Source organism: Anopheles marshallii, chromosome 2 (genome assembly GCF_943734725.1).
Source record: "Anopheles marshallii chromosome 2, idAnoMarsDA_429_01, whole genome shotgun sequence".
In the NCBI taxonomy this organism is placed as follows: domain Eukaryota; kingdom Metazoa; phylum Arthropoda; class Insecta; order Diptera; family Culicidae; genus Anopheles; species Anopheles marshallii.
Genome location: NC_071326.1, coordinates 3,198,060 through 3,211,084, shown reverse-complemented (window position 1 = coordinate 3,211,084; position 13,025 = coordinate 3,198,060). Strand labels below are relative to the sequence as shown.

General features: G+C 45.6%; 4 protein-coding genes across 4 annotated transcripts; 2 read left to right on the top strand and 2 right to left on the bottom strand.

The window, feature by feature from the left end:
• Nucleotides 1–711: 711 nt before the first annotated feature.
• LOC128709039 (uncharacterized) lies at nucleotides 712–1,525 on the bottom strand. Its single transcript, XM_053804024.1, has 2 exons — nucleotides 1,502–1,525; nucleotides 712–1,434 (listed from the first exon to the last, which is right to left on the bottom strand). The coding sequence occupies exons 1-2, from the start codon at nucleotides 1,523–1,525 to the stop codon at nucleotides 712–714; spliced, it is 747 nt and encodes a 248-aa protein (XP_053659999.1).
• Nucleotides 1,526–1,968: 443 nt separating this feature from the next.
• Nucleotides 1,969–5,512, top strand: LOC128709521 (uncharacterized). Its single transcript, XM_053804525.1, has 3 exons — nucleotides 1,969–2,065; nucleotides 2,147–5,357; nucleotides 5,431–5,512. Exons 1-3 carry the CDS (start codon nucleotides 1,969–1,971, stop codon nucleotides 5,510–5,512), a joined length of 3,390 nt encoding a protein of 1,129 aa, XP_053660500.1.
• Nucleotides 5,513–7,940: 2,428 nt separating this feature from the next.
• Nucleotides 7,941–8,510, bottom strand: LOC128709524 (uncharacterized). Its single transcript, XM_053804528.1, has one exon. The coding sequence runs from the start codon at nucleotides 8,508–8,510 to the stop codon at nucleotides 7,941–7,943; it is 570 nt and encodes a 189-aa protein (XP_053660503.1).
• A 1,263-nt stretch (nucleotides 8,511–9,773) lies between these two features.
• Nucleotides 9,774–11,586, top strand: LOC128709523 (DCN1-like protein 4). The gene is made up of 5 exons (XM_053804527.1): nucleotides 9,774–9,875; nucleotides 10,568–10,665; nucleotides 10,903–11,156; nucleotides 11,230–11,437; nucleotides 11,519–11,586. The coding sequence occupies exons 1-5, from the start codon at nucleotides 9,784–9,786 to the stop codon at nucleotides 11,584–11,586; spliced, it is 720 nt and encodes a 239-aa protein (XP_053660502.1). The 5' UTR covers nucleotides 9,774–9,783.
• The last annotated feature ends 1,439 nt before the right edge of the window (nucleotides 11,587–13,025 follow it).

Genomic DNA, 13,025 nt, shown 5'->3' with positions numbered 1-13,025 from the left:
GATAGTTTAATTCTTTGGTCCAATGCGTTTTTTGTGTATGTGTGTGCTTTCCTTCTTTTCCTTCAATCTTTCGGTGTGCGCTGTAGTGTATAAAAATTAAATTAATTTCATTCGTGCCTAATGAGCGTACAATAAATTATGTACCGCCGTTTGAAATTGACTGAATTCTAGGGGTAGGCCGAAATTCGGCAGGAAAGATCAGTGGTTAATGTTACAAATTACGATTCATTTCATTGCTCCGTGTTGTTGCCATTTTCCGGCATGCGATCTGCGAAGGACGTTTCACGATATTAGGGCACATTAGTGCGGACAAACAACCAGCGTCATCACATTATTTTACTGACCATTTGCTGCCCTTACCTCGAACACGCATATCGCAATCTATCCGTCTGTAATTAATCTTTATTAGCAATAGTTTTACACATCGATGTAACGCCCAGTAACAACACAAGCACAGATACGAGGGCGCGAAAAAGGTCCGCTTTCTGTCTGCTCATGTACAACATATTTACATATCTACCGACCCCTTTCTCTTGACGTGAACCACCGACCACATTCCACTACAGCTCGTTGTTCGTAATTTAAAGTAAATATATAAGTAGTGTTATCACATTCGGTGCAACACTGTTTGCATCACACTGCACCACCACCGACGATGGGCACACGGTACAAAGGTTTTCCTTCCGGTATGGTCATCCACGGCCCGATCGCTCAATGATTGTCAAAATCGGACAAATCAAACACGGGCATTTCGAGCGGTGCCAGTGTGGACAGATTGTCGTGCATGAGTCCTAGCGTATGCTTCTGCGTGCTAGGGCCACCTTTATGTGTGTTTGCCGACGATTCGGCATCACCAACAACCTTCCCACCGTCGGAGCTGCCCGATTCTTTTTCCTTCTCGTAGTAGCGTAGCTTCTCCCGCAACTCCTCGTTCTCGGTGGCATATTCATCCACATTCTGTGACATTCGCTGGATCAGTATGTGCAACGAGTGATTAAGCGCGATCAGATCGTTGACGGTTTTCGTGCCACCGTTGTCTGCCCCGCCAATTGTGGGTGGATTGTTGGCTCCAATGTTTCTGCCTAGCGATTCCAGCAATCCATCCGTATCGTCCAGATTATGATAGATCGCCACCTGCAGCTCGTTGTACTTGTCCATTTTTTCGATCTGTTGGGCTAAAAATTCGGGATTCTTGCGTCGCTGATATTCGAGCGCTCGTAGGTACCGATCGTACTGTTGCTTCCTCACCAGCAGCCAATCGACCTGTTTCAGGTGGTATTTTCGCTGCAGTTGAAGCGACTCCTGCACAATCGCATTCGTTTGCAGCTTCAATGCTTCATTGAAGTGAAAAACGGCCTTCCGATGGCATTCCATAGCATCGTCGAATCGTCGATTTTTTGCACAATTTTCCGCTCGCCTACCGTACATGTGAGCCTGCAAAAGTGGATGACACTTGTTTCATTACAGATATGCACTCGAAGATCACGAATTACGAACTTACCCTATTTAGGTGTGAATTTTCCATCGCATCGCAGCACAACCACACGACGTAAACAAACTTTCACATCCGCAGCATCTGCTTTGTTTTGGGACGATACGAAACAGCTGATTCGCCTGCGTGCCAGTGTTGCCAAACCAGTGCGACTTGAACGTACACGCGACCAGCTGTCACTCTTGTTTCGCCACATTGTTCTATTTACGTGTTTGTTTTGTACGACGTTTTTACCACTGTACTCCGCGAAACACCCGCGTTATTTTCTCATTTTATTTAGTGAAAGTTTAATGGTATCCCCATGCAGTGTAAATGTGTGTTTCTATAGTATGAAGAGCAATCGGTTGAGTATACATCAGCCGAACAAATCAACGGAGCGCCCAAGCTGATAAACAAAAATCATTCGGGTAATACTGGACACCCCGTATCACATATTCGTCTCCCGAAAGAACGCAATCCCAAGGGCAAAGGTTAGAATGTATAGGGACGAAATTTTAGCACACCTTACTGAAATGTTTGGCGATCATATCGACCAGCACCGAATTATTGCTGCGATTGAAAAATACGACGATCGTAAGTATGGATTACGGCTACAAGGTTGTAGATCTGGTGAGGTAACTACTGTCCCTTCTCTTTCCAAATGTCCCCTCATAGTAAATGCGTGTATCGAAGCACTATTGAAAGACGAGGAAGAAATTGTTTCCTTCCCGAATCTGGAAAGTTCTGCCCAAAAACTACCAATAGCCTTATCGACCGATAATAATGATTCCCTCAATGGTCCGGATCGCTCGACGGGAGCCACCCGCAAGCTGGTGAACATTGCCAAGGACGATGCAACACAAACGGCTACCAGCTTCGCTTCTCTACTTCAAAAGGGAAATTTTCCTGTCCAATTTCAACAGCCCGTCCCCAGCAACAACCCAAATCCACGGATCGCCGGGAAACATAAGCCCGCTGAACAACCGGCGAACTTTCAAAACATCCTCGACATGGTGGCTCAAGGTTATCGCGTCATGGTGCTTATGCGCGGTGCTCCGGGTAGTGGCAAATCTTACCTCGCGCGCTCGCTTATCGACCGCACTTCTGGGGGTGATTATCGTAATCACATTTTTAGCGCCGACGACTACTTCATGGTGAACGGAGTGTACAAATTCCAGCCCGATGGGCTAGATGCTGCGCATCGGTATAATCAGCAAAACGTGCTATCGAAAGCACGTGACGGCTGGAGCCCAATCGTAGTGGACAATACGAACATTCGGCTTTGGGAGATGTTCGAGTATGTGAAGATCGCTGCCTCACACGGTTACTTCCTCGAGGTGCTCGAACCGACGACGCACTGGCGGAATAATAGTCGCAGTCTAGCGATACGGAACACACATGGCGTCCCGGAACCAAAGATTAAGAACATACTGCAAAACTTTGAGAAGCTCACGAATGTGCAGGAGCTGTATCGATTGTGTAAGCTCGAGCACGCACTTTACATTCCAGTTAAGATGCGCCACTATCCCATCCTACCGAGCGACTTACCTGTGTCAGCGAAGGAATCAACGAACACCGTACCGCAGGCAACAAAATGGGCCGAACCTTGGGGCGAAATGATAAAAGCAACAAAAGACAGTTCAATTCTAAAGCCAACCGATCGTGTAACCGATCTGTCGGCTATACCACCACCCAAACCACCTCGCGATCTGCAGAAAATAGCCACACCGGTGAAGGTGGCACCACCTCGACAACATAAAACGATCGAGGAAGAGACCGACCTCGGTGCAGCGGGAGGGTACGATGGACGAGACGAAGATGAGTTTTCGTGGGACTTCACCGACGACTGGCGTAAAACGGATACAAACTGGAAACCTTACGATACGGAACACGATCAGTTCTGGGGCCAGGCATCGTCAGCAGTGGAAGAAAAGCAAAAGAAACCAATACAAACTGCGGATGGATTAGCACTAGAATCGCAACCACAACGAACGACAAATCCACACCTTGAACCAATCACCGAATTTCTCCTTTCTAGTGTAAAGGAACCGACCAAACAGTCTATGAAATTTCCTGAATCAGCTCAAAAATCTCCTCCATCCCAAACTTCCCAGCCACCCAGGGAGAAGCCATCGAAAAAGACCGATATGAAACGAATCGCGTTGACAAAGCATAAGCGCGGATGCCCAAATGAGAATACGAGCTTTTCGGAAATTCGTAATCTCTATCCGAAGATTCCCGAATCCTACCTGTGGGACTTGTTTGAGAAGTGTAGTGGTGATGGTGATTGGGTTGCGAACATACTGCTCGAGGAACAAAAATCGGAAAACTTTGAAAGCTCTCTCGAAGCATCCCAACACCGGAACGTGGAAAACAATCAAGGCGAGCCGGTTGATGCACTAACGGACACGGCATTCAGATGGAACTTGCTTGACTGTAACTGCAACGAGCAGATAGCAAAGGGCATTTCGGCATCGGGACCAGCTTCGTTGCTTAAGATAGAAAACGATGTAGCTGACCAGGGCGCCGCAAATTACATGACAACGATACCATCGGGACATCAGTCACCGCGTGAAGCTCTTCGCCGTGGCCAAGGACAGCGGGAAACTGCCCAGGCAATCAAGAAAGAAATCGAGGCACGATTCGTACTCGGCAATGAACACTTTTCGCAGCCGATCCAAAAGTTGCGGCTTGCTAGACGGATTGTAACGGCTGCCGATGAGTCTCCGCCCGGGGAGATGCTAGATCTGGAAGCTACTGACAAGGTCACGGACAGTGAGGTGGTTGAACTGCAGCTCGGCGTTGAATTGGTGCAACAACTGCACGCCATCTTCAAGGACAAGCATTGTCCCAAGTCGTTGGAACTGGACGATCTACAGTCCGACCGGACGCGTGTATTCATGGCAACGGAAATGGCAGAACAGTTGTATCTGCTCTTCCTCGATTCGCTCTACAGCTACACTGAGGAGAAGAAACTGTTCAGTTTACGGGAAGACGCACGTATGGCACAGCTGATGCAGACGGAGGAAAAGTATCCTGCGCTGTTCAAACCACCCAACCCATCGGGCATTCCAAACCTGAAAGACATTATCGAGATGGAGGAAGCGCTGGCGGCATATCAGAAGGAAACCGACGCCACCTGGCAGAAGGCAGGATCGCTCGATTTGGCCCAGCAGATGTCACAACAGAAGCTGAAGGAAATGTTTCCCCACATAAACGGCGAAGACTTGGTGCAGATTCTGACCGCGCACCATAATCGGTTCGATGAAACGGTACAGGTGGTGAACGCTTCTATACCAGACACCGTACGGCAGCAGATGCTCGAAAAAGAAGAACTGCTAAAGCGACGGGCAGAAAATGAAAAACAAAAGCTGGTCGATCTGTTTAGCTCACCCACCTTTGCGTCACCATCGCCGACGGGATCCTGCAGTCTGTCCGGCGAGGAAGCGATCAACTTCCATCTGATCAAGGCGGAAGAATGTCGGAACTTGGCACAACATCATCTCGATCTTAAGAACGAATGTCACGAAAAGGCACGACAAGCGATGCAGCGCAATGTACCAGGATTGGCCGATTACTACTCACAGATAGCACGTCTGCACCGGACCAAGATCGACATGTACAACAGCAGAGCATCGAACTCCATCATGGAGGTGCATAAGCTGAAGCTGAACAATGATGCAGTGCTCGACCTACACTATTTGCACTCGCAAGAAGCTTTACGCGCTTTGGAACTGTTCCTGGCCGACAATGCCTCCAAATTGCTCATCTCTCAACAGCGCTTTAAAACGTTGTACATCATAACCGGCCGTGGACTACATTCAGCCGATGGTAAACCGATCATCAAGCAGCGCGTGATAGCAATGCTTAGAGCAAAGAACATAAGGTAAGTGATGGGTGAAGCAGCTGTGCGTTGAATGGATTATGAGGCGTTCAACAACATCCGATTTTTTTTACAGATACACCGAACTAAACCCAGGCTTCCTAAAGATCAAGCTTTTCAATCGGGACGATCTGGAACAGCTTATGATGATGGACTAACGTGCTAGTTAAGCGGGCCGATCAAACTAAAGTCCGACTCAAAGTGTACTTAAAACCTTGCCTCAAGTCACTGGAACGAGTAATTGGATCACTACACGCAATTCGTGTGTAGAACGGGAAGAAACAACCCGTGAACGATGATGAACCCGAATGTACCTGATTTAAAGTCATGAGTCATCCGCGAGTCATTTAGCAAATATAGAAAGCATCATCGTGCTTGCACAAAGATAGCATATAAATCGTAGATTTGACAAGCCATACAAAAAGCGATGGGACGCAAAATTGCAAAATCAAGGACACTCTTTGGGCAGTAAAGGGGAAAATGTATAACAAAATAAAAGTTTACTACCAAATCGACAGTCCGTTTCCGTCTGTCATTTTCACGTGTTTCCTCGACATTCTAAATTTGTGCTTTTGTTTCTCCGTGCTAGCGGGATTCATGTTCCACATGCGCTCCTTCTTTTTGTTTATTCTCCTTTGCTCATCAACCGAAAGGATGTGAAATGTGTTGTTAGTTTGGAAACTGGCCACACTTGGAACCGATACGGAAGGAAAATCACGATGCTGAAAGGATCAAGAAAACAGACAATTTAGAATTGAGCTTTAAGTTGGTGGGTGAGATATATTACCTTTGTTTTTTGGGTACCGATGGAAGGTGGCCAAACGGTATCATCAGCAATATACTGAATGCTCTGATGGCTCAATGAGAATTTGGATAACTTTTTGCGTTTACTGGAAATGGGGAAAGAAAAGCTCGCAATGAGATAGGACCCGAATGAATGGTCGATCGAATGATACAAATCTTTGAATACGTACATTAGTTCCTCAAAGTAAACGTGCTTAACCAGGTTTTTTGCGCTGATTCGCCGATTCGGAGCATAGACCAACATTTTCTTCAACAAATCAACCCCGATTGGGTTCATTAGTGGAAGATGAAGTCGGAGCTCTATTCCTTTTCGGCTCGGAAACTTTAAATTATTCACATTTAATGGTTTGAATTGCTCCAGCACGGTACATGATGGGGATCCTAGCAGCGTATGTATTGCGTCCAACATTTCCACTTCACTATCGCCTTGGAATAGTGGTTTCAAGGTGAGCATTTCATAGAAACAACAACCCACGGCCCAAATGTCCATCTTGGGCCCGTAATAACCCAACGAGAGCATACATTCCGGAGCCCGATACCAACGGGTAGCAATGTAGATGTCGTATGGTGGACGATTCGTAATCCGTTTCGCACTTCCAAAGTCGGCAAGTTGTAGAGCTTCCCTCTATAAAAAAAAACGAAGTTCAATTCCACACATCCTTTACATGATGATCGTGAGTGTTTTCATTTACTCTGCCAACAATTCCATCGGAAAATTTCACCAATATATTCTCCGGCTTAACATCGCAATGAAATACGTCGTTCTGATGCAAATGTTCCAACCCTAGGACAATTTGGTACAACATTCTTCGGACTCGGTTTTCCGAAAATGGACGTGCCCGGGTCTGCATGTAATTGTACAAACTCATGTCCATTAAATCCATGATCAGCGTCAGAGCATTTTTCTCGCTAGCAATTAGAAAGGTAACAATAGATCCACTAAATCCAATCCAAGCCAATAAACCATTCTCCCAGAAGTCCCAGACGTACAATACATGATCGAAAATGTGCATAATGTTAGGATGGTTGGGCACGGATCTCATCAGCTGAATTTCTGGAAACGCTACATCGCAATTCAAATCCGAACACGCATCGATCAGGTGTTTGGCGGCATAGGATTTCCCCGATCTTCGACAACGCACATGAAACACCTCCGAATAGGCTCCGCTTCCGATCTGTTCGATAATATCGTATCCTGAAAGCACAGAACGGAAGTAGGTTAGTAATTTTATCAATTCGTAATAAAACACAGCATACCGGTAATGTTCATAACACTCATGATGCGAAGCTAGATCCGGTCAGCCCAGCGCAAACCTTTTTCTTATTTTATATGGTCAAATCACTAACCCGATGAAATTCAATAACCACGAAACAAATGCAAACTACATTGCTACACACCTATCGATGCGTACTTGGATGGTGTATTTATTCGTATCTTGCTCGCAACGGTATAGCGAACTCGCGAGCAAACAGCCACATGGCGATGCTATTCTATCGATTATTTCAGTAACGTATAAATCCTGAAAAAGGCACGACCGTTTCTTCTTTGCTTATAACGTAAGTTTTTCCCGGGTAGACATCGAGCTACCAAACTGGAATGAAAATGAACCACATGGTGGTATCTTTCCGCTCGCTTCTAACTATTGATAGGTATAAAAAACTGAATCCTCGCTGTGCAATCATCATATTGCAAATTGATTGAACAAGAAATCAAAACTATAAAACATTCCACTACCTAAAAAACGTTAAACAGGCTACGAAGCTATTCAACTGGCACGCTCCTCAGGGCATGTTTTCTTTCTGTTCCGCTTTTTCACACAACAACGCTCGATTTCGTATGGATCGACGGAACAGATTTCCCTTCGACTGGAACTCTTTCTTTGGCGGTGTTTCCAGGAACACACCCTCGAAGATGGTTTCCAAGTTCAGGCGACTCCGGCTAACGTTCCCATCCGGTGGGGTCATTCCGATGCGGGCATGTATTTCGTCCAGCGTAACATACCCTTCCGCCGGTTGAGCACCGATCCCTGTTTGGTGATTGGTTGGCGGTGGGGTCGCATACAACGGTGTGCTACAGCCCGAGTAGCTTCTGCCAGATTTCGGTGTCGAGATGGGCGATTCAAACGATTCCTGTTCGATTGGTGAAAGTGACCGTGCCGACGGTGACATAGAGCAGGCAGAGAACGGTGGCATCTCGTCGAGTAAACTTCCTTCGACCGCATCACTTCCATCATCTGATCCATTGAATGGCGACAGGTAACCATCCTCATCGGACGACGTACTTTCGTAGTCCTTCGGCAAGGGTGGTTGCTTTTTAAACAGGGTCCTCGGTGGTGGTGTGACTTGATTCATTGCGATTCACGGGTAGTACGAATGACACGTGGGTGCAATCGTTGGTTGGAAACGATCGCAAATGCAATGATTCGGGTAGATTTATAAAAAACAAACACCAATCCGATGCTACGCACGACCAGGGTACAGAATTTGAGCAGGTACACCAGCGAGGACGCGAAAGCAGTTTGTATTTTTGGCAACACTTTGAATTTGTTTGACGTTTGTCATATTAGTGCTTCGTTTCACTCTGCCTTTTCGTTGCCTTTCTCGCTCACTCTACCCGATACAACGCGTTTTGACAGCTAGTTGCTCGGCCAAACCCCATGGTTGGTGTTCGTCGCAGCAAGCAGTGCACGCTAAGGGCTGGGTTCGACTATGTGATTACCGTCGTTTGTCAAGCTTCTTCGTTTCCCTTCCCATTGCGTTGTTAAAAACATGAAAGCATAACCATCATCATCATCACCATCAGCAGCAGCAGCAGCAGCAGCAGCAGCATCAGCACACGATAGCGACAAGTGTACTCTTTTTACTGTACCTGCTGACTACGTTTTCCAATCGTGCATTGCGCGATAGCCTGTAGCAGCCAACAGCACACGACGGTAAATATTCATCACCGAGCTTTCATTCACCGATTCCGGATTTACTGGGACTCCTGCAGATATCTGCCAGTGTCCAGCAACGGAGCTCACACCAGCGCGCACGAAAGACAGATAGCTAGCGCCTGGGTATATTTATCCGAGTGAATACGGTACCTGTGAATGGGAAATGAGGCAAATTGTAAGGATTTTGAAAGATTCCTGATATCTTAATACAAGTGAGGTTCAGGAACTTCCACGATTCTCAAGCCCCCGAACCGGATTCTACTCAATATTGATTTTCGTGACAGTATCGATTTTGCAAAGTTTACACACTGATAATGTTTTATCTGTTTTTCTTTCGCATACTTTCTTCGCCATAATCATTTGCCGTGCCGGTCAGCTGGTTCGCTGAATCCCTTTGCCTTAAATCCATCACACTTCCTCGCATACCGGAAGCTACGTTCTCTGCCTTCAAAGACTGATTGCAATAAGGCTGTGGCTAGCTATTGGTTGCTTTGGTGGTTAAGGCAATTTGCAAGCGACTGAGATTACTGCACTGAAAGGAAAAAGGGAACCTGATGTGGAAGTAGTGGTAAGGATCGCACAGCACAGTACGCGAGAACTGCTCGTCATAGGGAAGGAATACCCCTGGAACGGATTGCGAACCGTCGTCGTCAGCCATCAGTACAGGCATCACAATTGACAAATTACAAATGCCCAGAGGTAAACGTCGTCACGCCATAGACATGAGGCCCAGCGAAGAGGACCAACAGTCGACAAAAAGGCAACGAAATAGTTATCAAAGGTAAGTTCATTACAAGGAGATGGAGTAAGACCCTCGGGGGAGTGGTTGGTGTCCCATAGGGAGTGTTTGCGTAGATCCGCAAAGATCGTGCAGTTAGAGTGTGTATCCCGTCCAGACAAGCTTATTTTATGTGAACGTCTATATCTCAAGCTAGCGTTAGCTACTTCCCCATTTTGCAATGCATCTCGTTGCCACTTCCTCTTGACCGACCATCGCGTGCTCGGTCGGTCCACCAAGATCAACGTATGTGCTACGTATACGTAGGATCACAGTTTGTGCTGCATGGCGCGTCTTTTTAAAAAAAGATCAACATGATATTTTTAGCACACAGGCACACGGCGGGTCCGCTGCGAAACGAACGAATTGCTTTCCTTCCTAATTTTCACTTTCCATTTGTCAGCGAATCGCCGTCCACGAAACAAGCGCTGTTGTGAGGGTTACGCTGCCCCAGTACGATAACAGTGATAAGTGTGTGCATATGCGCGGTTTTCTCGGCCTAAATTACGCGGTTTTGTCCGATGTGCAATACATTTACAGCAGCGAGCGTTTAGTGCCGTTTTTCGATTGATCTGTCAACGAAACGAGATTAACGATGGGTGACGGAATGTACTTGCTGTGGGGATACACTTTTTGTGACCAAGAAGCACTGACAAGGGTTTGTTTTGGGGTGTTGTTACTCTTTTCCATTGCAGCTCTAGGCGTTACAGTAAATCGGAAGACGCCTTCAGTCAGAAGCGATGCCTTGCCTGGTTCCGGGAGTACACCACACCGGATGATACGGACACTTTAGGTGAGTTGCTCGGAATGGGCATCGTCATCCGTTACATATTGTTTTACAAATGTATTAAGTAATCGGCAAAAAAACGACTGTATGTTTCTTTGTGTCCTCCCTCCGGTTTTTTTGTTCGTAAACAATAGAACTAATTTTAGAACCCAACAGGAAGAAGCATTTTTTGCTTCGCTTCCGTTGAGTTTTCGGTGTTGTTCTTGATGTACGTTTTAAACCGGTGTTCATTATCCTTTTCAGGTCCGGAAGGAATGGAAAAGTTTTGCGAAGACATTGGAGTAGAACCTGAGAATGTAGCAATGCTTGTGCTGGCGTACAAGATGGGTGCCAAGCAGATGGGCTTCTTTACGCAGGGCGAATGGCTGAAGGGTCTGACGGATCTGCAGTGTGACACCGCCTCTAAGGTGCAGTGCAAGCTGGAGTATCTAAGAAGCATGCTAAATGACCCGAACTCGTTCAAAATCATCTACAGATATGCGTATGATTTTGCAAGGGTAAGTTTTACTGCTGCTGCTGCTACGAACCACAGTTACGCAAGGTTGAAGTTTGTTTCTATTGTCCCCGTAGGATAAAGACCAGCGTAGTATGGACATTGACACGGCGAAAGCAATGTTACAGCTACTACTCGGGAAACATTGGCCACTATACGCACAATTTGCCCAATTCTTAGAGCAGTCCAAGTACAAAGTGATCAACAAGGATCAGTGGTGTAATATTCTAGAGTTTTCCCGCACCATCTCCAACGATCTAACGAATTACGACGTCGATGGAGCTTGTAAGTGCAGTAGTCCGCTGATTACCGTAGTCGCGTGTCCAGGTATTAATGTCATTAACGTTGATTTTCTACTCGTTTCAGGGCCCGTAATGCTCGATGAGTTTGTAGAATGGTTAAGACAATTAAGAGCCCAGTCAACGATTAGCTGAGGCTTACTGCGTTAGAAGCCGTGTTCCGCCGGGGGCCTGTTGGCACACGACTGCACCACAACCAACCAGAAGACAAAGCAAACAGCAAGAATTTATACACGTTACACACCCTCCACCAAAACAGACATCTATTCTATCCAGTTGTAATGCCTCTCTTTTTTCAAATTCAGAATCAGAACGCTCGTAGAATCTCGCTCCGCACAGAGGGCAAGAGATGCCAAGGAACACAATACGCTCGATTGCGTTCCAAGGCAATTGCAAAATGATGTCAATCCTAGCGTAAATTCTTCCCACATTCATGACACAATACCCTGTGTTGCGGATAGAAAGTGATACATTTATAGAGATCATTTTCTGGTTTTGGATTGGCTCTTTTCTACTGTAGATATTTGAAGACGGATTGTATTCGTGTGAAACGGATTATCATATTATGCTGTACATTAATTATGGAACGTTCCGCGTTCTATAGCATCTATTTTTTTACCTATGTTTATCTACGTTTTGTTTTTAGCAGACGCGTTTAGCCTCATGACAGATTCTAGGGCAAGATTTTTCACTCACTCCTCACATCGCAGCGTAATTAGTCTCAATCGAAACCAAAAATAGTAAACGGAATGGTTAGTTTTTTTTCTGCCTGGAACACACAATACAATCCAACTTTTTTTTTAACAATGCATTAGGATGGGTTTGATGGCAAGCCGACAAACGGAAGGCTATCTAGGTGAAGGATAAAATGAACTGAAGTGAACTGTGTGAGTGAGTTGCATGTATGGAATGGAACAATAAACGAAATTGTTAATGATATATGAAACATCCCGGTGGGGGACCGGTTCCGGTCGAAAGTAAAAGCAAAACAAAACCACAACACTCCCAAAATGTCCATAACGAATGCTGGAGTGAACGGAACACGAAGCCTGCAATTCGGCAGGTTAATGACGATTTAGCTTCACGTGAGAGCACACGGGATGCTCGTGTCCGGTTAGAACGCAGGTACAAAAACTGGCTCTAACGAACTGATATTCCAATAACACTAAAGAGTCAACCAATGATGATGATGAGGATGGTAGCACATAAACCGGATAAAAACAGCAAACCTCTCGTAGGTTAAAACAGTAATCAAACAATAGCAGAAAAGACGATTAGCAGAAGAAGCAAAAACACTCACATAAACATAAAATAGTTCGTTATCAAAATTCGGTTTAGCGCTCGTAACATGGTTTTTGGCAACATAACTACGGAAATGATAACATTCATGGTAAAAAAAATCATTATTATCACTATGGCAAACAACCACTATACTCACCAAAATCAAACTAACAGTAACGCATGAGCAAAACAAATACAAAGTACCGAGACAACAAAGGTGAAGCAGCTCGGGCAATAAATAATACAACATAAAATAAAAGTCCAAACATACTTTATCTTAAACCAGCGTTCAT

Bases quoted from the DNA above. Each gene is read 5' to 3' on its own strand.
- LOC128709521 (XM_053804525.1), top strand. From the start codon at position 1,969: ATGTATAGGGACGAAATTTTAGCACACCTTACTGAAATGTTTGGCGAT. The intron at 2,066-2,146 runs GTAAGTATGGAT...GTCCCCTCATAG, and splicing joins GATTGAAAAATACGACGATC to TAAATGCGTGTATCGAAGCA. The intron at 5,358-5,430 runs GTAAGTGATGGG...TTTTTTTTACAG, and splicing joins CTTAGAGCAAAGAACATAAG to ATACACCGAACTAAACCCAG.
- LOC128709524 (XM_053804528.1), bottom strand. From the start codon at position 8,510: ATGAATCAAGTCACACCACCACCGAGGACCCTGTTTAAAAAGCAACCA.
- LOC128709039 (XM_053804024.1), bottom strand. From the start codon at position 1,525: ATGGAAAATTCACACCTAAATAGG. The intron at 1,435-1,501 runs GTAAGTTCGTAA...CCACTTTTGCAG, and splicing joins AAAATTCACACCTAAATAGG to GCTCACATGTACGGTAGGCG.
- LOC128709523 (XM_053804527.1), top strand. From the start codon at position 9,784: ATGCCCAGAGGTAAACGTCGTCACGCCATAGACATGAGGCCCAGCGAA. The intron at 9,876-10,567 runs GTAAGTTCATTA...TTTCCATTGCAG, and splicing joins CAACGAAATAGTTATCAAAG to CTCTAGGCGTTACAGTAAAT. The intron at 11,157-11,229 runs GTAAGTTTTACT...TTGTCCCCGTAG, and splicing joins ATGCGTATGATTTTGCAAGG to GATAAAGACCAGCGTAGTAT.